At 44.2% G+C, this 26,277-nt stretch overlaps 1 protein-coding gene across 2 annotated transcripts; it reads right to left on the bottom strand.

Annotated features, from left to right (window-relative positions):
* Positions 1 to 11,025: 11,025 nt before the first annotated feature.
* SYT13 (synaptotagmin 13) lies at positions 11,026 to 25,874 on the bottom strand (the record flags this gene model as incomplete). 2 transcript variants are annotated; one of them, XM_080345844.1, is made up of 6 exons in its annotated part: positions 11,026 to 11,330; positions 11,600 to 11,729; positions 16,352 to 16,665; positions 18,265 to 18,405; positions 20,296 to 20,518; positions 25,692 to 25,874. In XM_080345844.1, the coding sequence occupies 6 exons, from the start codon at positions 25,872 to 25,874 to the stop codon at positions 11,026 to 11,028; spliced, it is 1,296 nt and encodes a 431-aa protein (XP_080201970.1). The 2 variants fall into 2 exon arrangements, with proteins under 2 accessions (XP_080201970.1, XP_080201971.1); XM_080345845.1 differs by having other exon boundaries at positions 18,265 to 18,399.
* Positions 25,875 to 26,277: the final 403 nt, after the last annotated feature.

Genomic DNA, 26,277 nt, shown 5'->3' with positions numbered 1-26,277 from the left:
GAGAAGTGCCTCTGGCCAGGCTGGCAGCCAGTGGTGGGTCACTGTGCTGCTTCCCCATGAGGGTCAAAGGGGCGACATGGAAGTTTGGCTTTGCAGCTCCACGCCAGGCCTGGCAATAACTGTGCTCCTCGCCATTCGTTTTAATGGTTGGCTTCGATCAGGAGGAGGGTGAGTTGTAATTCTGACAGCCGAATGACTCGTTACACTGGTTTTGCATGAGCAGATGCTGTGCAAGCTCCCCCCAAGCCCTGTCACACACCTCAGCGCCCTCTCCCAGGCCTCTCCTCCACACAACTGGTAATCCACCTCAGCCGCAACCCACCCGCCGGTGGCTCCCGGTGCTGCTGCAGCCTCGGGCACGCAGCGCCAGCGGGGAGCTCCCCGGCACGTGTTCCTCACAAACCTCAGAGATGGTTTCCTCGCTCCCAGCCCCCTCCTTTGGATGCCACTGACACTTGCGTAGGCTCAGCCCGTGGCCTCACCGCCCGTGCCGGTGGTGCTGTCACCTGGCGAGGGGCTCCCATGCACTGCACCTCATGTCGAATAAGCTCGCTGGGCTATGTGGGGGAACCATGTCTCATATGCTGTAATATCCCAATTGCTATAGGAGGGCTACAGAGTTTTCTGCCAGTCATGGCATCCTCATAGACTCACCCGACTGTTGGCAAAAATGCATTTCTACTTCCAGAAAACGAGATTTTCTCAGACCTCTCCATATCCAGATACAAGCACAGCCCTGCTGAACTGTTTCAAGCGATCTCTCACCCACTCACCCACCACACACACACACACACACACAAAATGAGAGAAAAATATCTAGATGTCTATTACTACATATGTATTAATATGTTAATATCACTCTTTTGGAGAACATTAAAATGTTATTACTTTACAGACTATGCTTTATAGTACCTGTGTGAAAGGACCTAGGACACTGGATACGAATAGAGCTATGTTGATATATCATAGTATGTACACGACAACCTTCCTTTTGTCATATTATCCTTGTAATGTAAAATGATTGTTAATAAAAAAAAATTAAATTTATCAAGTTGGGTTGCTAATTCTTTATGTTGTTCTTAAAGGGTTAACATCATTTTCCCAGAGCCAGGGCATCTAAGTTGATGCACTCCTTCCCCAGCTCACAACTGGAAGGAGTGGGTCCAGTGCTGATTTATCCAGCAGGGTCACTCGCAGCCCCCTGAGGTGCTGACAGCTCTCCCTTCTGGGTGACTCGCTCCCTCCCTTCTCGTACTGGCTGCAGCTGCAGCCCTTCAATGCCCACACCTCCATGAGCAGGTCCAGCGTGTCCTGTGGTGGAGCTTCATCACTTCAGCATGTTCTGGGTTACACCAGTGCTGTGCTGAGGCTGCAGCAGCTCAGAGGAGGGGTTGCTGCCTCCTAGGAGCCTGTGGCTGCCCTTGATCAGTCTGGCAGCACATGCTGTGCTTGGGTAGGGGCGCAGAGTGGGTGTCCTTGCAGCCTCTGTGCTCCCTTCAAGTCAAGTACAGCAGCAGTATCACTGGCCTCGCTATGAGGAGCTGTGCTTCTAATACACATGGACAAAATTGCGTGTGTGCCTGGATTGGTTTGAAAGAGAGAGTCTTTTCCTGAGCTCTCTGTGTTCCAAAACCTAGAGGAAGCTGAACTTTTACTACCCTTAAAAGAAAAGGCTGTTTTAACTTTGGATTTTTCTTTGCTGTGAAAGTTTTGGTTGAGTCTGGGTGGATTAACTAAAGGTGCGATTTTAAAACAGTTCCGTGAAATAGGAGTAATTTTGTACACAGAGGTTCCTACATCTGCTAAATCAGCGTGACTGAGAGAGCCAACCTCTGAAACAAGTGCAAGTGTCCAAGGGTTAGCACTGGGCTCTGAGTTGTGTTTTATGACCAAACACCTATCAAGGCTGAAAACACTGCTTCACAGAATCATAGATTCTGTTGCTTCCTCGGGCTCAGCCTGGCTGCAGCACCCCACAGCCAAGGCACAGCAGGGACCATGGGCCAACCTTCTTCCGCTGCAGTTCAGGTTTGCATGCCAGTGCGAGCAGGGCATTGCAAAGGTTTAGGCCAACCACAGCTAAAGAGAAACATAGGCAGAAAAAAAAAACAAACACCACCTTTCCAGCTCAAACTGTTGCTTGCTCAGCTGTAAATGTGTCTGTGTGTCAATGGCAGGAACCAGACAACACAGGAGGAAGCTGTGCAGCCACTGTATGGATCCTGTATGTGGCAGTACGTACTGCAAGTATTGATACTGATAGTATTGCTGAGTTTCAATATGCAGAGGTGAAAGCTCTCATAAACAGGACTGCCTATTTTATTTAACTCGGTCTGGAAGGACCTCGGTTTTCCAATGGATCCTGGGTGTGGATACCTGGGAATGAATATGAGCAGATAAGCCAGTGTTACTTGAAGTGGGCAAGCAGTTTAGCCCTCTAGCAAAAGTTTAATGTAATTGATGCATGTAGTATAAAAGTTTTTTGCTCCCCCTTTAAGGTTCCATTTTCATGTGGATGCTCATAGGTTTGGATGCTCATAATCTTGGACTTTAACCTGGTGCCCAGCTGTGTCCCAGTGGTGACTGTTCTGGCAAGTGCTACATTCCCAGAATGAAAGGAAACTTGCGTGGAAATTCTGGCCTTGAGGGAGATTTGGGCTTAGAGAGCTCTGGACCTGGGGGAGCATGCAGACATGTCAGTCCCTGTGGGTGATGGGCTGTGCAGAAGCTTTAGTTTCAGAGTGAATACCCCACGATTTTAGCCAGGGACAGTAACCACAGAGGCTGGAAGCAAGAGGCAATTTCCAGACTCAGAAATTATAATAACCCAAAATTAGTGATCCAATAGAAAAGGTTGTTTTTAGTGACTTCCTCAAAGTCAATGAGCTGTCCAAGTATTACAAACAATTTGCCATTTTCTGGCAGCCTTCACTGTAGTGATTTACAATAACTTCTTTTTTGAGCAGTGAGCAAGCCCAACAAAATCCTGGTGGTTGTCAGGGCTTAGGTCCAACTTAACAGGCTCCAGGTTTGTGGAGCACCCAGCAGCCAGCAGTAGAAATCTCACCTCTGCAGTTTTGCCTTTGCGAGTCAGTTACAAGCACACAAAGCAGGACGATGCTTCACTTTGAGCAGCTAAACCGTGTGTAAAGAGTAAGATCAGCATGCGAAATTCATTGCTGATTTGTAATTAATTTACTGTAAGTGGTTTTGTGCTGTGGACACTTGACCACTGCTGTTGGCAGTGATCAGCCTCCTTGTTGATGACTTCAGTCCAAGGACTTAAAAGCAAGATCCCTTCAAGCCGAGTGCACGATTGGAGCCGGTATCAGGAGGGGAAGCTTGCATGAATTTATCTGATCTAGGGCTAAAGGTGCTTTTCATTTTTAGGACCACTGACTTTCATGTCAATATGAGTGAAAAGGAAATTGAAAAATTAGTCTGTGATGGTTGTCATAGCATTAAAGCCTGGTGTGCTCTTCCCCAGCTCTGCTGGTGTCCTGAACACGCTCCACAGAGACGGCTGTTGTCAGCAGCTGGCACTTAAAACCCGATTTAGCAAAAAACCATCATGTGTTATTCCTTCCTAGAAATGGGAGGACTGTGGTGCCTGCGATGCTGAGACCTCGCAAGTATAACCAGAGGGGGTTCTTTATGTCCCTTGGGGGCTGATTCCCTGTCTGCCTCTCCTGAGGTGAGGAGGGAAACATGGGTAGCCATGCAAATCAGTGGGTCTAAGCAGGTGTCCACACAGGGTGTTTACAGTGGAGGGCTGGGGTGGTGCCGTTGGGTCTGGCTCCACCATGGCACAGAGTGGTGAGCACAGGGGACCAGAGGCTGCTTCTTGCAGCGCTGTTGCCACATGAACAGAGCCGCAGCTCATTTACAAGGGACTCTAAAAATATCTGAAGGATAATCAAAGGGTCCCACAGAACAGCATATGCGCTAACCAGACTTTTCAGCTCTCAGAAGTCCCCCGTTTGAAGTTGTTTTGATCCAAGGGGAAAAGCAAGTGTGCTGTCTGCACTGCTTTCAATCACCCCATTTCTGGGGAGGCTGGTGGCCCCTCAAAGATGTGCAGAGTGGGAGAGCAGTATAGAGGTGACACAGTTGACAGGACAGGGACAGGACAGAGAGCCATGAGTGGTAGGGACAGGGTTTACAGAGCTGTGCTCCTAGCCACCACGGGAACTCAAGTTGCTTGGGAGAGTTGTACTGGAAAACTGGGTAGCAGGTGGGTTTTAGGTCTGAGCTGTCTTCTCAGGGGCATCTTGAAGCCCTTTCTTTGCTGTGTTTATCCCAGATTCAGCAGTCACTAAGAGTTCAGGGAAGCAGAGGAACCGGCTGCAAACCTCCAGCTATTGATAATAGCTGCAACACAACTGATGGATTAGGTGCCACTCTCTCCTAACGGATAGAGGATTATGGGCCAGTTCCATTTGAAATTTTAAATACCTCGGAGGAAAAAAGCTTCTCATAAACCCAAAGTGACAATGAATAGCAGGGTTAAGAGAAAAATGATTCTGTGGCAGCTATTGCTGCTTTTCAATGTACTGGCGTGGGAATCACTGAGTGATTCTGGGAGGGAAGGATTGTCCCTGGCAAATGCACCATCCATATTTGACTCCCTATGCAGCAAAAGTACATCTTCTTTCCCCCCACCTCTATGGTGAATGCTTCAGTAGCATCAGCCTGGCTGTGCAGCTGACAGGCTGGCAGCAACTCTCTTTGTAAAGCCAGCAGCAGCCTGTGGCCCCGGCAGACTCACTTTGTTGTTTACCCTTGTGATGGGTAAGCAAGTGCCCCCAAACTGTCAATGTGGTAAATACTTCCCACTCCTGCCCCCCAATCTGGTTTCTCTTACTTTCATGTGCAGTTTTTGATCTCTATGTCTTGTTAGGAACTAGCTAATTCCAGTGACGGTATTAGGTCAGCTAAGTAGGTATTCCTTCTTACAGATGCACTGTTTACAGAATATCATCAGCATCACCTTTAAAGTACTAAGATCAGCAGAAATTCTGAATTCGAATTAACTTCTTAGTTTTGTTTCAGAGATGGAGCCAGTATCTGGGAGGAACCTGATTCCCAGATCCTATTCCCTAAGCCCCTGGCAGCTGGAAGAAAGCCTTTACAGCTTTATTGAGCTGCCACCTTGCTGAAAATAGCCAGTAAAGAGCCTGTGCTTGACCAGGGTAGGACTCCATTGCTGACTGCTCCCCTTCTCATTGTACTCCCATCCCTTGACAACACTCTTCAGAGGACGTTCTGTTGACTCACCCCAGCACTTTATACCCCTGTCAGAAACTGCAAGCAGAGGGGACTTACCCTAGAGTAAGCAATGTAGACACGCTGTTGATATAGTTTGGAATTATTTACTTGCAGTGATTTACATATTGTGCTGTAACATTAGACACAATGGCTGAGCCTCATGCTCTGTCTTTGTGCTTTGGACTGTGCAAACAATATAGAGTCTTGACAAACAATATCTTGCTCTGTACAATAAACACACCGGAACACTGAAGGACCAAGTAAGCAGAAAAGCCTTCTCATGCTGGAAGGCCACAAAACACTATTTCACTTCGCTACTATTCTTGTGCGATTTGATTATTAGCAACAGAAAAAACAATATAAAGTGTCAAGTATTAGTATTTACTCATCATGCTAACCTTTCGGTAAATGAACCAAATATATTTTGATACTTAGTTAAATTCTGAAACATATAAGTAATACTGCCAAAGCTCTGTCCTTCAGTTCAATCAGACCTTCAAAAGAGTGCAGGAAGTGTGGTCCAAGCCACATTATCTCCCATATCTCACTAAATGTCATCATGCTCAGCTTATCTTAGACATCAGCAGAATTTTGGCAAACCTTGGGCTATATTTGTAGAGCCCAAAATATTATGTCCTCCATTCTGGAAAAAAAAAAAAAAGGTGTCTTTGGACACTACTGCCAGATAATACTGATGACAGACGCCAGCAAAATGCGAGGTACTTGTGTTCAAGATGTTGAAAGCGCAATAATGCCTGGGAGACTAGTCGAGCCTGAAAATTTTCCCAGACCTGTTGAAGGGAATTTTCCATTCTTTTCTGATGTATTACCTCTTTGCAAAGCAAACATGGTTCCTATCACCATTCAATGGAGGATATTTGAGACAAGAAGTGAGGGGAAAATTGTGCACTGAAAAAGTGTTACCCTTACAGGAGACCAGCTGCAACCACTTCCCTGTTATAAATGGAGAAGGGGACGAAGGGTAGTAATGAGTCTATAACATCCCAGAGCTGCTTCAGTGACTACCGATGATCTGTGTTTTTTTTAATCTCTTCTACTGCAGCACAAAATGCTGAAAATCAAACTAGATCATTTATTTGGGAAGATCTAGCTCTGAGGGCAGGTCAAGGCAAAGCAACGTATGGCTACGATCTATTTTTCAAGCAGGTAACTCCTTAATGAAGTCACAAATTATTTCCTCTGGCCTCTCAGTCCCCTCTTCTGAATAGAGGCCACAGCAGGAAAGCACCTCTCCCAGGCAATGCTGGATGCAATATAGGAGCTGCATTTCTCATTCTGATCTACAGTAGTCATGTTGTTTGGCTTTTGTCACTGGATGAGAAACAGTAAATCTTTGTCCTTAAACTCACAGCTCTCTGGCCCTTTGTGAAAAGGATTGTTCATTCTGATCAGGTAGACTGCCACCAGCCCCCGTTTTTTTGCGCTTTTGTTGTTGTTGTTTTGTTTGTGGTTTTTGTTTGTTTGTTGTGGTTTTGTTTTGTTTTGTTTTCTCTGGCCTCCCTACAGTCTCTTAGCTTCCAGCTTCACATTAATGGGTTATAGCAGACATAATAATCAGTGCAACCACTGAATAGCCACTGGGGACTCTAATGGCTATTTGTGGTCACACACATACCTAAAGAACATTAATTACCATAACTAGGCTTTTTTTGCTTCTTATGATGCAGCTTATAAGCAGCACCCTTTAATTTGTGTTAGTGTTGCTTGCTACTGCTCCTGTATTTACAGCTTCAGGAGCTGCAAACCATGGAGCTGCCCGGCTGGGTTCTCTGGCCTTATTGTGCTTAAGCAATACTTTAACAGCTTGTGTTGCTGAAGCTGTTTGATTTGATGGCACTGAGCATTTCCAGATACTCTGCGTTTGTATTCATGATGTTGTCGTCCCCTACAACAGCCCCCTGCAGCTTGTCTGCTTGGGCCAGTGTAGCACCTCCAGCCCTTGGGGTACTGGGGCTGAGTGGCACACAGGCATTGCTAAACAGGTGATACAGGAGGTTGAGAGGGATAAGGGCAGAGCTGGAATGCGATGACAAACAGCTCCTATTCAGAGAGTTCAAAAGGGCCCAGTCTGAGCGTCCCAGCCCCTCCGGTACCACACGTACGCAGCATTCCTCCTGTTCAGGACAGCCAGCACCCTTAACTGCGCCTGCTTTCAGCCCCTGCTCAGCAAATGGCTGCCTCGTTAAATAACCACCTGGCAGCCTTTGTTCGGGCTGCACTGAATGCGAGAGACATTCTTTCCAGGCTGAAATGCCAGACACCAAAAATGATCCAGCCGGGAAAGATGCATGCATTTTCCCTCTTCCTCTCTTCCCCATTTAAATCCCATTGCAGCAAAGGAGGGAACAACACCCTCCTTTAACACTAATGGCACCACTTCACACGTAAGACAGATTTGTGGTTAAGTAATGTGTATACAGGTATTTTTCTGCTGTAAAAGAGGACATTATTTTGTCACAGCAAAATCAGATTGCGAGAGGCTATTCCTTTAGATGCTATAGGATTGCTATCTAATTACAGGGTGTGCCAAAATCACCAGGGGCAGAGGCAGATAGTGCTGTTTACAGTCAGTCACCAAGACATTATAAAAGGCTCATTAAAATAAGCAGGAGGCAGAACTAGAGAAATCTCTTGGCAGCAAGGCAAATATTTGGCCCTTCAGGCTTTCCGGTGCCAGCCAAGTAGCATCATACCATGAAGTTATCCTTCTTATAGTTACTCTAAAAAAAAAAAGAATCCTAACACTGCCAGGAATCTATATGTATTAGGCAAATATCACAACGAATTTTGCACTTAAATGGAAATAATGATTCCAAATCTATAGGAATATCTACAGGTAGATCATGAACACAGCAGCTATTAAGAATTCACTATCAACTAAAACCCTGTGTCAATTTAATTCACAGTATCCTATGGCTTTTTGTTAATAAACAAAAGCCCATAGAGCAAAACAGGAAGTCAAATTTCTTTTTGTTTAAATCCCCTTTAGCCAGTTGAAGCAATATCAGAGATTAAAACATTGGGTATAAGATTCATTGACATACTTTGTTTTTCTGTTTGTTTGCTTGTGTGGTCAAAGCTGGATTTATCACTCTATTCAAAGTGATCCTGTAACTCCTGGCTATACCACCTATAAAGGGAATAGCAGTGTCAAGATAGCAGAGTTTTCAGTGTACATCAGCCTTGTCAGTCTCTTCACAGAATCACAGCATTGCTGAGGATGGAAGGGACCTCTCGAGTTCATCTTGTCCAAACCCACCCCTGCTCAAAGTGGGATAAACTACAGCAGGTTGTTCAGCTCTGTATCCCATCAGATTTTGAGCGGCTCCAAGGAGGGGGACTCTCAATCTCTCTTGGCAACCGGTTCCAGTTTTTGACCATCCTCACAGTAAAAAAAGCTTTTTTTTTTCCTTTGTTTTTTTAATGTGCTCATATGGAATTTCCTATATTGCTGTTTGTGCCCTTGCCTCTTGTCCTGTCACTGGACACCAGTGAGAAGAGTCTGGCTCCATCTTCTTTTCTCCCAGATCAGGTGTTTATACATACTGATAAGTTCCACCCTGACCCTTCTCTCGACCAGGCTGAACGGTTCCAGCTCTTTCAGCCTGTCCTCTTACAGAAGATGCTCCAGTCCCTTAACCATTTTTATGGCCATTCGCTGCACTCTCTTCAGTAAGTCCGTATCTTTCTTGCACTGCGGAGCCCAGAACTAGACACAGCATGCCAGATATGCCCTCACTGGTGCTGAGTAGAGAGGAAAGATCACCTCCCCTTGACCTGCTGGCAATGCTTTTCCTGAGGCAACCCAAGACACTGTTGGCATTCATTGCTGCAAGAGCACATTTCTGGCTCATGTTCAACTTGATGTCCACCAGGGCACTCTGGTCCTTTTCTGCAAAGCCACTTGCCAGATGGGCAGCCCTCAGCCCTGCAATGGTGCATGGGCTTGTTCCTCCCCAGGTGCAGGACTTTGCACTTCTTCTTGTTGAACTTCAGAAGGTTCAGGTCAGCCCATTTTTCCACATCCATCTGAATGGCCGCACAACCGCATGGTGTATCAACCACTACTCCTAGTTTTGTGTCATCTGCAAACTTGCTGAGGGCATCTCTGCCCCATTGTCCAGGTCACTTATGAAGATGTTAATCAGCATCAATCCCACTACAGCACCAGCCACCACTAATGATGGGCTTCCAGCTGAAATTCATTCCCCTGTTCAGAGCTCTCTGTGCCTGGCACATCAGCCAGTTTCCAGATACTGTTTCTGGTGGTTTTCCTGTGCCATCAGTTTGGCAGCCTTCATTTGACAGTCTATTAGACTCTTTTGACTAAGTCATCAAAATAGGATGGATGCTAGATAAAGCCTAGCTTCATATTCTGATTTAAACAAGTATCAATCTGACCCTGCAGAAATGAACTCTGAGTTTTTCAGTGTTATAAAATATATGGTTCTGGTTTTAGATTTTGTGATATCTTATCCCCATGCAAGTCCTTTAACACTGTGTCTACTACTTGAAATAAAGTGGTAGGACAGGCAGTGTGCGTATGGGGGTCATAAAATCAACACTGCCAATGCCAGACTTTCAATCCATATAGACAAAAAAAAAGGGCAGTAAACAGTAACATTTAAGCTATGTCGAGTCTTGAAAGCGCACACAAAAAAACAAGCCCTGGAGAGTCTGTCTGGTCAGTGAATTCCTTCTGTCTGGAAGTGATGAAATGCATGGCAGTTCTAAACAGTAGTCTTTGACTAATGCTGGTATGAGGATTTGAGTGCGATAGTTAACTGTCAAACCAAAACCATCAATCAACTGCTAAGGTATGAAATGATCCCACTTCTTTTGTCTAGACTTAGATGTTGCCTGGAATATAACTGAAGTATTTGAAATTTTCTAGCTCAAAATCCCCAACAGAAAAGATGGCAGTATGCAGAAAGATTTGCTCCAGGTTTTTGGAAATAACATCACCGATAACTTTTATCCATGTTTAGGGTCTTCCTGGATGACACTGCAGAAAGATATAGGTATTCTGCTAAAGGATCCTGAAACACAGTTTCATGAATCCTGAATACAAGGTATCAAACATTCCAGGAAATAAAAGTGAAGGAAGATATTTGATTTCTTGTTCGGCAGTGTTTGCTTCAAAGGCTACACAGGATGATAGTGTTGACTGTTTCATTCTCTCTTCTTCCTCTGTTTTCTCCCTTAGTTCTGTATCTTTCTCTAGGTATCCATCTACTGCATGCTGGCTTCACTCTCTCATACTGATGCAGTGACATTTCTCACAGCTTTGTGAAGTATTATCAAAAACAGTGACTGGTAAAACATCTGCCACATGTTTGTGATTATGGAGCCAGCACTCATCAAGGGACTTGGATGACAGTGCTAGATGTCAAGGAGTGGCTTACATTTCCATGATACCTTTGCTCCCCTCTGCTTCTCCACAGATACAGGGACCTCTCAGAAATTACACTGGGCAGGCTAATAAAACCAATTCAAATCATCCAGACAACCAAATCCCTTGTTTCTGAGAACCACTTGAGGTGGGTGATTGTCCTTTAAACACGTTTTCCAGACCGTTTCCCTGGCTAGGATGAAGCAGGAAAATCAGAGAACGTGGTGTAAGAAGAATGCTGTGCCAAGCAACTTTGTGGAGAGGAAGATGGAAGGTGAAATGCAGCTTATTCCTTCAGGCTCAGAGGCCTGGTGGAAATCTGTTTAGCAGTAATCATGATGAGCCTACATGTGGAGCTGGTGCCACATGGCTATCTGTCTCCTGGGGTTCCTCAGCATTTCTTCCCAGTGGTTTCTCTCCGTGCCCGTGATGTGCAAGCCCAGGCTGCACTTGCCGAGCACGTGGCTCTGCCCAGCACCATCCTGGCTCAGCATTTCCAGCTCCACACTGGAAGCACGCAGGAGCTCATGAGGCACCTCAAACATGATCATCTCATTCCACACAGGGTTGATCTTGTGTTTTGCACGTTTGGTCTGCTTCTTCTTCAGCTTCAAGGACTGATGCCTCAGTGTCACCTTGACAGAAACATCTGTGTAGGAAGTTGAGAGAGGCACCATATTAATGAGCATGTAACAAAATATGTGCAAGAGAATTTTAACTGGTGCCATCAGACTGAGAGAACATAAGAAACATTGATCCTGGGGGGTTGTTTTTCACTTTTTAGAAATTATTCAAATCTCTTTGGCTTTCTAAGCCAAACATCTATTTTTTTCTGCTGAAAACCACCCTTTCCACTTTATTTCTAGATTTACATAATAGCGGAAACAAGAATCTCTGTTTTCTTGCTATTCTACTCACCATTGCCAAGTAGATCTTTCAGCTGCTTGGAATGGAGATTTTTAGCCTTAATAATCACCACCAGCAGGCGGTTAGCTGCTGGCAGGTAGCTGATAGAGAGCAGAACCTCTCCATGGCCTGTAGATGGCTCCTGGAAATGGAGACACAGGAAGGGTTAATTTTTTATACAATCTTGGCTGTAACATTAGGAAAACTAAACAGTACAAGGTGATGAGTGGACAGTTGTGAACCAACCAAGCTGTGTCACTGTCTTTGTACAGGAGATATTTCCAGTTACACTGGATGAGAATGAACCTGGCAAAGATGTCTGAGAGGACTCCTCCACTCATGAGTCCTTGATCATGTCAGTTACTGCTTGCTTTTCTCGCTGGAGAGTAACTGCTTCCCAGCATCTCCTTTTAGTGTAATATTTAGTCAGAAGAGGAGGATTTGAGGCTGAACTACATGCAAGTAGTCAGATATCCCTTTACTGAGAGGTTATTTTTTATATCTCCTGCTTCCATTCCTGCTTTTCATAATTCACTCTGCATTTCAGCTGCTCTATCTGTAAGGAGGCTCTGATCAGACGTGGATCCCACCCAGTCCACGCTGCCTGGCAGGAGTGTAGGGCTCCCTGGGAAAGAGTAGGTGATTCTCGGGTCTGTGCCACACAGACAGACCCTGGAGCTGGAGTTGAACCTTCTCTGATACACTTGGCTGATATGGGAAAAACCCAGTCAGCCTGAAATCCTCCATGAGCTTGGCACAGCACTTTACAGAATGTCCTGAGTTGAAAGGGATCCACAAGGATCATCGAGTCCAACTCCTGTCCCTGCATATGACAACCCCACAGTTCACTCCATGTGTCTGAGAGCGTTGTCCAGTCTCTTCTTGAACACTGCCAGGGTTGGGGCTGTGACACCTCCCTGGAGAGCCTGTTCCAGTGCTCAACAGGTCCCATAGGGAGGTAGTCATGGCCCCACGCCTGGCGTTTTCTCTTCCTTCCTAGCCTGTCTTCCCTCAGGCCTGCGAGCAGCTCTCCCTGCCACCCCTGTAGGGTTTCCTCTGGGGCAAATGCTCTGAGCCATCAGGGCCTCACTTCAGCAGGCCACACTTTTTCTCTTTTCTTTCTTTTCTTCCTTTCTCTTTTATTTTTTCTTTATTTTCTTTTTTCTTCTTTTCTTTTCTTTTCTTTTCTTTTCTTTTCTTTCTTTTCTTTTCTTTTCTTTTCTTTTTTTTCTTTTTTTTCTTTTTCTTTTCTTTTCTTTTCTTTTCTTTTCTTTTCTTTTCTTTTCTTTTCTTTTCTTTTCCTTTCTTTTCTTTTCTTTTCCTTTCTTTTCTTTTCTCTTCTTTTCCCATTCCCTTCCCTTCCCTTCCCTTCCCTTCCCTTCCCTTCCCTTCCCTTCCCTTCCTTTCTTCCCATTAGTGATGGGACTCTTAGCCTCCTGACCTTTCTCCCCTTCCTTCCCTCTTGCCATGGACAAGCACCTGGGAAGCAGAGGGACAGGAGCACAGGGCCCGTCGCTCTCCCCTGGGAGAGCAGTTGCCATTTCCTCCTGGGAGTGGGTGGTAAGGAGAGAAAGTCCCCACTGGTGTGTGCAGAGCTGCCAGCCTGCGGCGAGTGCCAAAAGGGGAGCAGTTATTCTCTCAGCGAGTAGGTGATTGTGACAGAAATCTGGTTTAGTGCGAGGTTAATGACCCAGAAGAGTCCCCGAAAGCCAATGTCAATTCAACAGACTCCCTTTGGACTCCTTAGCATGATCTACACGCTTTAGGACAGACAGCCCTTCTCCAGGCCATTTCTGTGCTCTGCACTCTTGCTTCTGAGTGAGCCATAAATATTTCAAATTAAGTTTTCACCCAGTTACTTGCAACAGGCAAGGACAGGCCCCTGTGTGCTCCGTATGAGCTGATTGAGTCTCCAGAAAACATGGCTGTCATCGCTGTCTGGTTTGAATGACTTATTTGTCATGCACAAATCAGGTGGGAGGCCATTAGCAAGGAAGCCTGAAATTCAATCCCAAAGCAACCCAAGTAAATATTTTTTTCATGCACTCAGGTAGCAACAAAGGGCTCGTACACATTTGTCTTACATAAATCCTATCCTAAATCTAAGTGGATGTTAAAAATTCCCACACATAAAAACAGAGGCAAATCCAAATGACTGTAAGTCGACTACAAAAGAATAAGTGTTTGTACATGGAGGGACAAGTACAAATACTGCCTCAATACTAAAGCATAGTTCAGGCAAGTTATAAGCTGCTTTTATTTATTTATCCATTCTACAGTTTACCAGGTCCCACTCTATAGCTCTTGGCTAGAATTTGTTTCCTGTAGCTCCAGGCATGAATAGATAAAGTGGAGATTGGGGTGGCAAGGCTCTGTAAACGGGAATACACACACGCACACATTGTGCACACGTCACATCTTGTGTTTATGGCCTTCTAGCCCCTAATATTCTGATCAAGTTTTTGACCAGCCAGTATTCACATAAACCCGAAACCTACAATGGTTGGTGTCTGCTGGAGTTTTGCATGAAGAGACCAAGCCAGAGGTACTTTTCCTTGCTCCTCCTTCTGGGTTTTGTTTGGGTCTTTGTTGGAGTTTTTGTTTGTTTTCTTTTTCCTATTAAATCCCTAACCTGCACTTTGTGCTGCAACCTTGCAAATTCACATAACAACCAGAGCTTTAGTCTTCCTTTCTGCCCGATAAGGATAAAAAGCATCAGGGGGTCATCAATGAATTACGTGTGCAGGGCACTGTGAAATCACAAAAGGGAAGGTGCTGTGCAAGAAGCCACTATTATCACTGTCATTAGCAAAGCAGTTGGAGGGAAGGAAGACAAGATAAGGATATCAGTCTGCAGTATCTACACTCTGCATTGCTCCCAGGACTTCATGAATTCCTGAATACTAATTACATTATCTGGTTAGCTGTAAGCTGCTCTCTGAGTTCCTTCCCTTATGTGTGGGAGACTTACTGGGAAGGCAGGAATGACATTTCTGCCACTTGTGGCTTTTCAAGGAAATGTCAGACTTTAAACAAAGACCAGTAACTTTGTTCCTGGATGGATGCTGTCAAAAATAGCTCCTCTTTTTTTTTTTTTTTTTTCTTTTGATCAGCTCTTCCTCACTCTCTCCCTCTCTGCTTCTCTATGAATGATTCAGGATCTGTATATAAGCTATCTGTGTAACGGTTGGCTCTCTCAGGTCCCAGATGACGCAAATTCAGCTTTCACTGCACATCCTCAGCTCAAACTGGGGCACTGTTCAGCAGTACTGTTAGTGTTAACCTTGTGCTGTTAGCATGCAGAAGAAATGAATGCTGCCCTGCTTATATGCACGGTTGTGAAACTGGACAACGGCAGAGTACCCAGTGTGTCAGGACTGCATCAGGTGTACTGAGTGATAACTGACCATTGCTGTGAACAGGCTGTTCCTTGGGTATCGCTTGCAAAGCAGATACTACAGTAGATTAGGGGGATGCGGGGCCTCCATCTATCTCAGTTTAGGAATTTAAATCATTATCTTGGAATAATTACTTTTGGACATATTTTTTTATGCAGCAGTGAACTGGGAACTCAGTTCAATTTACAGCTATTAGACAAATATTTAGCTTTGTGCTTGAAGTTTATTAAGCTAATTCAGATCACCCATTTATTTCTGCTGCCTTTCTCTCTGCCAGAATTTTTTTAGAGTGGCCAGCCCAATTAGCATTCAAACGGCAATCAGATAAATTAGCATTATTGGAAATTAGAAATGCTAACTCTGTACTCTGTATTTGGCCAACTCAGTGGAGAGCCCTCACCCCTGACAGTGACACGCAATCATTTATTTCAGCATGCTTAGTGACAATGCTGTTGTTGTTTTGCATTGCTCACCCCCTACCACACCAGAATACAATAGGTACCTGTTTGTAGCGATGTAGTAGCAACAACGGCAGTGCCCTACTGCCATGTTGTTAAGTGTATTGCTGCTGCTAGAAGAATAATCTAGTTCATGGCAGGGAAAACGCTCCTGAAGAAATGTGCAACAATTGAGTGCACATTTAGTGCCCTGTACCTGCATTGAATACCGTTGGGGTCCTTCCTTCTATTTTCCCTGCCTGTGCAGACAGGAAGGGGTGGATAAGGAAGGAGAGGGCTGTTTTGATGTTTAAATAAACCAAACCAGTGAAATTAGTCATATTTTGACATCTCCAAGAATGAATAGTACTGCTGTATTGATCCCAGTAAGGATAAGTGGTCTTCAGTCGAACATTTCATTCCCAACAATGTATTTCACTCCTAGCTTAAAGCTCACTGAGGTGCCACTGTATGCCCTACCCACAGCCAGCTCTGCAGAGTCCCTCTGTCCTGCTCTGTAGGCACTCTCTGTTTTTTCAGCTCTTGCCACTACTGTCCTGCATCGCTAATTCGCAGGACCTCATGCACTTCTAGAACTTATTCTAGATATAGGCTTTGAATTACAGATATCAGTGTCTGATTGTCATGTAATTGAGCGAGGAGAGGGAGTTTAGACACGTCTTAACTGCCAGGAGCTGTAGATGGAAGGGCTGGGTTGATGGGCCTTTGATTGCTTTCTGAAATGATTAGCTACAGACCAACGAAGAGCAGTGCCAAGTGACCTCTGCAGTCACACATCACCTCTCTAAACCTGGCTCCAAACAAATAAAGCCACCCACTGACATGCAGCCGTCTTGGAAGAGGGCTTCTCTTGTCTGAACAATTAATCATTAGAGTTTCTGTACTGCAGACACAAACTCAGTCCATACCTTCTCTGGGGTCTTTAGCCTTTCCCACTGGGCCACCCCAAAGGACTCCTCCATGTTAGCAAGGCCCAGTTTGAGTTCCCCCACAATGCTGTGTCTGGAGAACTTGTCGCAGTTTCTCAGTGTAAGAGTCAGTGTCCCCTCTGGCATCTCCTCTTCTGTTAATGGGAACCTCAGGACCTCCTCCCAGAGGGTGTGAAGCATCTTCTTCTTCAGCTCTGTCTGGGCCTCAGCAATACCAGACTTGCTCACCAGTGTGCCCAGTATGTAGCAATGGCAGCCAGCATCTTGGTCCCCACTCATTCTGCCATGCATAGCTGGAAAAGAAAGATTGATTGTAAGGACCTTTCATAAAACACAGTCTTGAAATATCTGTGGCTTAATTGCTTATTTCATGAGAGTCATAAAATAAAACAGCTACATAGACATTGACCTCTGTTCCTGCTTGCATGGGGCAGATTAACCCATGAGCCCATACTCTGGTATTTTCCTCATGCTGCACATTGTCCTTGTCTTTCTGCCACTGCAGAAGGACCTGTTAGTGTTTGGGAGCCCAGCAGCTGAGTTTAAGGAAACATGCTCTGTTGGAAGATAAAGAACAGCAATGAGATGAGACACCGTATGGCACAGGGATGGGCAGCTCTCATTTACTTTTACCTTAGCATACAAAGAAAGCTTCTTACAAAGGCTTTAAAAGCAGGATGGCCAGTCACAGACATAAGAGATGGGAGAGACCTCCCTGCTGGCACACATCCACCCCTGCAAGCCAGCGTGGATATGGGGTTTACATGCTGCTTGTCCAGCCTCTGGTAAATGACTTCTTCAGGAGCCATCCCACAGCCCAAAAGATCTGTGTCAAGAGACATTCGCCCCTGATTTTATATCCCTTTTATGTTGAAAAGTCTAGAGTGTGAATTGCATTTCATACTCCAGTTGCATCATCAGAATTGTGCTGCCATCTCCACAGGAAGAGGAGCATGCCTTCCTCTGAGGGGTCATGAAACAGAACGGCTTTGTGGGCAAAACTGAAGTCCTTGCTGCAGCCACTCCAAGGACAGCTGCTCCTGAGCTTCCAGGTCCCATGATTCACAGGGGTCTCCTGGTTTCTTGCGGGAGCAGAGCTGCGGAGCAGAGCTGGGTCCTGCCTGTGTGGTAGTGGGGCACCCATGGAGGAGCACGTGTGCAGGAGAGCCAGGGTAGCATCCCACAGTCACGGGTGTCCAACCTGGAAGGGAGCTGTGGCTTGCTGCTGGCAGACAGCCCACAGCAGCAGCTGCCATTTAGCACCCCTTCAATTCTCGCTTCAGAGGGTGTGATTTGATTAGGCTTCCACAGAGATCTGCACTGTGCATGAATTATTCAGTCAGCTTATTTTACTTTCCCAGAGGAACTGATGGTGCTCCAGCCCTGAGCAGAGAAGCTGTTACAGTTGTCAGTTCCCACTTCAGAGAGTGACACAGAGCCTGGCTGCCTGGCCAGATGCAGCCACAGGGACCTTCCTTAGTGGCCAACAAGATAATATATCTCCAGCTCAGCCCTTGACTTGAGGCAGAGACAGTAGGGAGTGGGTCAAGTTGAAGAATGAAGGTTATAGAGAGAAGGGAGATAGCCCTGCCTTCAAAGGAAAAAAAGATAAAAAAGAAAGAGGTTGCTTTGCACCATGTTTGGGACTGAAGGAGCCCATCCCGGTTCCTGGCTTTGGCTTTTGAGCTGTGCAAACAATTGTTCCCAAGCCATGTCTTGCACAGTTACTTTAACAGATATTTCTATTCTGCAAGCCCAGAACCAATGAAACATCCAGTGATCCTGGGGTCGCATGTTGATTTTAAAGGCAGGAAGGGACCTCTCTATAAAATCAGTGGATGCCTTGTACCATCCAGATGGAGAACCACCAGTGGAAGACCTCTCCCCCTTACCTTCTAGAAGGGTCACACGCAGCTCAGCTTTTTGTCGATCATATGTGAGGGAGTAGTGCAGCTCAGGGGCCTGGTTACAGCTCGCTGCCCTCTCGGGGTTCAAGTGCTCCGTGACACACACATCCTTTACCACACCTGGAACTGAAATAACCCCTTTAGCAAGCAAGTCTTCACCTTCCAAGGAGAACAAATCCACCCTGCCTTGACTTGACTTTTCTAAATGACTTACTATTCCTGCACCCTGTATGGAGGAATATAATTTGTGTTCCTTCTTCCTCCATCAACATATATCCTTTTTGCTCTGTCTTCTCACTTTCAGCTCTTTCTACAGCACTTGGACAAGCTTTCTGCTCTTTATCTCTTTGTACTCTAAGATGGTTCACGCACTTGCTCTTTCACCTTATGCCTAGGCCAAGGTGTCTAAACTACACTCATTACTTGTAAGTTTATTTCATATAATTTTTAACGTGTGTTGGTGAATTAAATCCTGTGTTCCTTGGAATGAGAACTTTAATCTGCTTTTGAACTGCCATGCAACTCTGCATTGGTTCAGATCTCTTTTAAATTTCAACAATACAATCTTTGTCATGCAGAAGATGTCAACTTTCATAGTGCTTGACCAGGTTGAAGATAATGAGCATAAGAAGCTGTGAGGCAGTTTCTCCACATGTGATTTTGAAGCTTAGCACTTATTTCATACTGAAATAAAGCAAGCTGCAAGGCTAAAAGAGAAGCCACAGCTTTTTCTCATCAGAAGCTGCTATCTGCAAGGTCAGTTCTGACTCACACAGAAAGCAGTAGTGGCACCAGCACATTTCCTCCTAAAAATCTCAGCCACAGTCCAGACCAGTTCAATGTGACACCAAAAGGCGAATGCAACAATTCTTGCTTTATTTTCAGTAACACTTGAGCTCTGAAATCAGTCACAGCAGGAAGCAAACTTGCTTGTGCCACTAGCACTACAGAGAGGCTCTTAGATCAACACACTTATATTAAGCTTTAGCCTACATGCAGCCACCATCCTTCAGCCTCTCCACCCTATAATCTTCTCCCTGACACATAAGGATGTGGCACAGACAGTCTCTTCCTCCAATCAAGCTGCTTCCCATGGTACTTTCTTTTCCATACTCACAAGTCTCAGGGTGGAAGGGTGAATGTAGCAACTGTTCTCCCAAAAGGAAAAAAATATAATCTCAACTAATTTAAAAAAACTAGAAAGAGTTCCCTGAAAAAAAAATATAACAGATGGCATGATGTGTCTGGCAAACCTTCAGGAAGGTTTTATTAATGTGGTAACCAGAAGAGTTAAAAGGCAGCTGTGAAGGTAAAAATCAGTATGGAAGCAACTCAAACATGCTGCCAGATGTATATAATTATCATTGCATTTTCTCCCAGGCTCCAGGAATCTTCTGTTCCAGGCTTTGGCATGTTACCCTTTGGGCTGGCTGGAAAACAAGAAGTGCGTTTGGCAAAAATGTCTGAGGTGTCAGCCTTTGGTTTCACTGCACATTACAACAAGCCAAGACCATTTCACCAAACTGTTGGAAAAAAAGCAGTAGGGAAAATGAAGCAGAAGATGCAACCCCTGCTGCAAGTCCCTGACAAGGACAGTTACTGGACAGGTAGCATTTGTCCTGGAGGAGATACTCTGCCTAGTTCTGGCCAGATATTTCAGCCATAGTCTGTCAACCACTTTCAGTAAAACTACACTAAATACATGTTTTTCTACCTGCCTCCAGTGAGACGGATTCTTCAAAATAAAAGATGTTTAGGTAAAAAAAAGAAAAAAATCAACCAGACACAACTACAGCTTTGTTATCTGAATGTCATGATGAACTCCATGACTACTTTCTGTTAAACACATGCATTGAAGACAGAACTCACTTATAATGCCAGTTATAAGACAGTGAAAAGAATCCTATATATCCATTTTCACATTTATTTATCTAACTACAACCACATTATGCTCAGAACTATTGCTGATCTACACCTAGAAAAGCAGTTATTGGTTTGAAGACCAAATACTCCTACCGTTTTGAGGGAGAACAAACAGCTCTTCATTGACTTGTATCTTCATCCTGCTCTCATCCAAACCAGTATGTTTTCCAGCATCTGGTTCTTCTGTTGTCTTCAGGGAGTATTGTGTGTAGTTAACGATTTCAGGTGAAGTTACTACTGGTTTGGGGCCATAAATGTTGGGAAACTTCAGGAGTGCTCGAGGCTGGACTGGCTCTGCAGTTTTCTTAACGTTGAACTGAAAATTAAAAGGTTGTTATTTGCACTAATTAGACTAATTCTTCAGATTCTCTTAATGTTAAATGAGCTGAGACAAAGGGAGAAAATACAGTGCCTCTGATCATTCTTACCATCTTGCAACAGATTTTTTCTTACCATTCTTGCAACAGATTTTATTAATGTTTCCAGAACATGAAAGACAAAAAGTAGAAGTAAAACTGCCATTCTGGTTGATTATTGTGCAGTGGGATTCTCTCCAACCTCGCTGCCTGCCAACCTGTGTTTCTTGGGTTTTAGAAACCATTGCCTGCATGTTCAGAGATTTTCTTGTCAAAGCTGACACCCTTCTACCTGGTATATATCTTTTCAGATTTATGCCTCTACAGATGTTTGGTTGCCATGAAAAAAATATATGCCCTTATTGTTTGATTATTCCTCTGTTCCTGTACCAGTTAATCCTTCTTTTCTAAGTCTGTTTTCTCCTAGCATAGAAATCAACCATGAAGTTCATTTTGCTGTGATTGAGGTATGGTATTTTTTACCCTGATGTTTGAAGTCAAACCCAAGATCAAGAGGGTATAGCTATCCACAGGTTTAATAACATTTTATGTGAGTATGTAGTAAGCATTGGAAAAGAAAAGATGTGGCTCATGCAGCCATTTTGTGCTAGTATGACCATGGTGTAACAAGACAACGGAGAACTGGTTGAACAAATAAGCCCTGCAATGGCAAACCAAAAGTAGTTGATTCACTGGTCATCTCAGCCTCTTGGACTATCTCCTGGCTCCACCTGACCCTCAAACACACATTTCCCCTTTATTATACTAAGTTTGATGTTAACATTTGATCCCCTGCTGAATCATTAACATGGAATGAGCAGAAGAACCTGAAAGACTGTATAATGCTCAGGCAGCCCAAGCAAAGTTTGTCACAAAGGCATTACTGTTCTCCCAAAACAATGAAAAATATTTTAGTGGAATACAACACTCCTCTTTTCCTTGTGTCCCAAGAAAAGATCCTGTCTACTTACAACTGAAATAATTCTTGATTCTTTTATATTTGGATTCATCAATAGGAAAGAACAAGAGCTGACTATTAAATGACCCCAGCCCTTGCAACAGATTTTATTAATGTTTCCAGAACATGAAAGACAAAAAGTAGAAGTAAAACTGCCATTCTGGTTGATTATTGTGCAGTGGGATTCTCTCCAACCTCGCTGCCTGCCAACCTGTTTTGTGTTAAGTTCAGATCAAGGGTGAGCCAGAAAATGTTTGTAATTGTAATTAAAGTTTTTCATTAGTCTCATTGTTTCCTGTTAATAATGAATGTAGATGATGCCCTGAAGCACTTGTCTGCATTGGGACTTTGTGGTTCCAGTTCACGTGTCCTGAGGGAGCATACCTATTCCTCCAGAAAGAGAGCTGAAGAAAGAGAGCAGTCTTGGACTTTGAGCTCTTTAGTCATCCTCTGCTTACAGAGATCATAGCACTATGGTTATATGCACTTGGTAGTGGTAAAGAACTAAATAGGTCAGCGACTCCATCTTCCCAAGGCAGCATCAGTGTTTAAGAAGCGCACTACATAACACAGCATTTTGTCTTGTCTAAATTTAGGGGCTTTGAAAGAGAAGTGGGTTGAGAAAGAAAGACATCACTGTGTGCAGATCCCCACCTAGAATTTAGCTGAGTTCAGATATTATGTAAGACGTATGGCGCGGGTCTGTAAGCGAGATCCCGCTTTTAGGGACGTGAGCCTCATCAGTCCTAAAATATATAGGAAATTTGAAGTTACTCATCCAAACCTTAAATGCAGTTTTCCTTTCTTCTAAAATTAATGCAGACCGACAAAGTGAATAGGAGTCACTACACAACAGTTTGAAAAATGAGGTTGCTTTTGTTCTGTTTTGTTACTCCTGACATGCACACAGTGCCTGCCATGCTGCTCAGTCTCTGCTGCTCCTTCTCTCTTGTATAAGGCTGTTGTCCTACCAGTCACTGACTGTCACACCAGGGCAGTGTGCCTGCATTGCTGTGTGCTGCTAGCACATGAAGCACTTTGGGATCCTTGGGGAAGAAAAACACCATACAAAGCTGAGTTGCTGTTAGTAGAATCTTTTCTTGCACTTGCTAAAAGCCAGACATTTAGCCAGGAAATCCATCAGCACACAGCAAATAGAGCTTCACTGGGTCTAAATATTCCTCTTGTCTGTCTGCTCTACAGAATTAGAGATGAGAGACATATGCAAGCACAGTGGGACTAGCCCACCCCCTCTTCCAACTGCATCTGCCTCTGTTTATTATTTTTGCTGCCAGCTCTGTTCCCCAGTGCTGTCTGCTGATCTAGTTCATAGCAGTGCCCTACGGAAGTTCCCTTTGCAAACCAGCAGCAGTATCTTAAAGAGGTGAGCAGAAGACTTCAGATAGTTGTGCATAAAACATGTGAAAGTAAAAAAAAAATGAAAGTAGCAAGGAGGTTGCAACTGATTCTTCTGGGTCCCTGCTCAGTGTCACTCAAACAATGCACCAGATTGTTGCCACTGCTGGATGCATTCAGTAATGTTCATTCTGCATGCTTTTCTGAGACTTTGCAGATATACAGTGGGTTTTAAGTGATCTGCAGATATATCTTTGTGTTTGAACACTTCCTTCTCACGTATACAGGGCGTGTCCATGGGGAGCCTCTGTCTATCGCAAATACAAGCATCACTGTCATGGGAGACATGCCAAGTCAATAAAATGCAGTCTTGCTTCATCTTTCTTTTGTCATCTCTGTTTATCAGAATCAGTGGCCCTGACAGGCTTCAATAATTAAGTATGCCAAGCACTGGCTAGGACAAACAGTGTACTAATGTAATCAGAAAAAAGTCCCAACAGGTCAATTTATAAACACAGACAGAGATGATAAAACTTCACAAGCTCAGAACTCAATTTGAGATTAATTCCTTCAAGGTATATAGACTGATTCTGAATCAGTGACAGCATATGAGAAAACATGTTCCTGGCAAGAAAACTATTTTAATTGGAAAGAATTGTTAAACATACGGAATATGCAAACTAAGAACATTTTGCACTTTCTGTGACAGAATGTTCATTCAGCTGCTGTAATTTGGCTCTATTTCTTTCAAAAAACACCCAAACCCAGTAACATTAGAAATAATACTTATAACGAGAAAGTCTACAATGCTAAAAGAATACAATCAGTCAGGTAACAGTGATACACTGAGGCCAGGTTGAATAATTTGATCCCCTGTTGGTCAAATACCAGATTAAGTCACAGCAAAGCTTGATGAATGCAGAAATATTGTGAGGACCATAACCTAATAGCTGCTGGGTACTGGAAGCTTATTTGGACTTCAGGGTCACTTAGTGCTTATTTCAGTCATGCAAGTAGGGTGACACCCTGGAGGAAAAGCTCCAGGACAGATTAACACTTTTCCAAAATTTCACTAAAGGCTGTATAAAAAAAAAAATGTCCAGTCCAAGGATGGAGTTCAGGTAAATATTTGGGAAGTTTGTGAGCCTTAAGATTACAACAACAAAAAGCATCTTGTAAAAATGGACTGATGGTGAGGTTATCTATGGGTAGGGTTGTTCTGGACAACAGCTAGAAAAAATGCTATGCAAAGTGACATGACTGTCAAAGTGATATACTTCTCATTCATTTTAACAGTAAACTTGGAAAAACTCAGCAAAACTCAGAGGAGTTGGCAAATCCTCTCTATGGGTTAGAAAATAAAAAAAGGAGCCTGGAAAGGACATGACAAAGCTATCAAACAGGACAGCAGGTGAAAATCATCCTAGCAAAATACAAACAGGTACTAGGAGGGATTCACCGTGCTCATGGATGAACACTTAGAATTAGCAGCAATCTCTTGAGAAGTCCTAAATTCAGTGTAGATGTTCATCCATGGTCAGTGGAGCCATCCTCCAGCAACCAGAAGCTCTGGTAATGTCATTCTGTGTATCTGCACCAGATCTCACAATACAATTGGTAGATTTGGTCATCTTTCCTGAGAACAAACTGCAACAGGAGCATGAGGGTACAGGGGCTCTTTTCCACTAATGACCCTAACAGTGTTAGCCAGAGAGAGACTGAATATATAAATGTAAACATCACAGAGAAGTTCAGTTAGGACTCCTGCTACACTCTTTATAATACAAAACTAATAGGCAGCTCAGATAATTAAAAGACAAATAAAGACTTACACAATGGATCACTGGCCTTTGGAACAGGCTGCTGTGGCATAACATTTGATTGAATGGCTAGATGAAAGCAAAAAGGATGTAGGCATATACAAACATCAAGAGCAACAACCAACAGGTAATACTTTCAGAGACTGGACAGTGCTGCAGCTCATGCTAAAGATTGTAGTCAACCAAAGAAATAAGTCAAACATTTCCCTTTAAAGGAGGTCTTCCCATTAATAAGTATATTAGAAGGTTTCTGTAGTTCTTCTTGTTCTCTCTTGCAATGAGCTCAGGAGTAAATCAGGGTTTTTTTGATGATAGCAAGGAAGACAGACCACACAGGGATGCCTGACATTATCCATACTCCACATTGCTCTTACAGTAAGTGAAAAAGCAATTCACAGTGTGATGAGATTGTCTGGTCATCACACTCTAGATTCTCACTTGCATTTTATTATCATTTCAATGACTCATTTTAACTTCACAGATAATTAATCTCCTCAGAGGGGCAGGAAGGAGGAGGGATGGTTTTTACAAGAAACCAGCTGTTGACAGGGAACTATCCTGTATGAACCATAAGATATCTGAATAGAGTTAGAGAAACAGCTGTTATAGGAGATCCCAGCAGGAGTCATCTCCTCTTTACAATGCTGCATGCCACCTGGTAAAGTCCAGTCTTCTCTCCTCAGGAAATTATTTCCCTTGTGATCTAGCTTGACAGCTAAGCAGCATTTCCAGTCCTCCTCCCTTATTTTTGCAACTAGCAGCTTTCTCTTTGGCAATGTGGCAGCTGTCTCCTGCTCCAGTAATTCTGTGGGTCACCCAGCTCCTGTCTCTCTTTTTCCTGCAATCCTCCTCCCATTAACATGTTGTTACATTCTGAACACTGTAAGCAGATAAATAGGCAGCATAAATCACATGCTGATTAGCCAAACAGGCAAGTCGCATTCCCACCCTCTTCATTTAAAGAAAAATCACAGAGTAAATTAAGAGACTGTGTCTTACTTGCTGGACTGGCTGAAGCACACTGGGCTTAGTATTTTCTGTGTCCTCCTCTTGGTCCTTTTCTGAGAGTCCTTTCCCAGGTTGCTTGCATTTGCAGAAGCAGGTGAGACCGCAGAGGGCAAGGATGCTAGTTGCAGTCCCTAAGGTAGCCCCCAGGGCTATAACTGGGGCAGATAGAACCATTGTCCTGCACTGCACAGGAACAAAAAGCACAGAAACCCTGTGACTCCTTCTTCTGCCTGAGAGAGCAGCTCTCACACATCCACGCTGATTTCTAGCCTGGTTTCATTCTCCTTGGAAGTCTGAAAACAATTCTCTCGTGCAGCGAAGAAAAAGGGACCAATCTAGAGGCAGAGATAAATCATCCCACCTTTGCTAGGCAACAAGGCTACCTCTCTGTCCTGATGATGGGGTTTCTGCTCCAAGTCAGATAGAGGAAAGAGTGGTTGTGGTGCCTGCAATCTCCATATAGCTGTAAACAGGCAGTTTTCATTGAAGCCTGTTCTCCAGCTCCACTGGGAAAAGTCTGATGTGTGATAGAGAGGAAAGACGTCAGCAGAAGGGGCTGGGCCTTGCTAGCTAACTC

Source organism: Nesoenas mayeri (genome assembly GCF_963082525.1).
Source record: "Nesoenas mayeri genome assembly, chromosome: 5".
Classification (NCBI taxonomy): Eukaryota; Metazoa; Chordata; class Aves; order Columbiformes; family Columbidae; genus Nesoenas; species Nesoenas mayeri.
The sequence above is the reverse complement of the archived record's forward strand: the minus strand, read 5'-3'. Positions and strand labels throughout refer to the sequence as shown.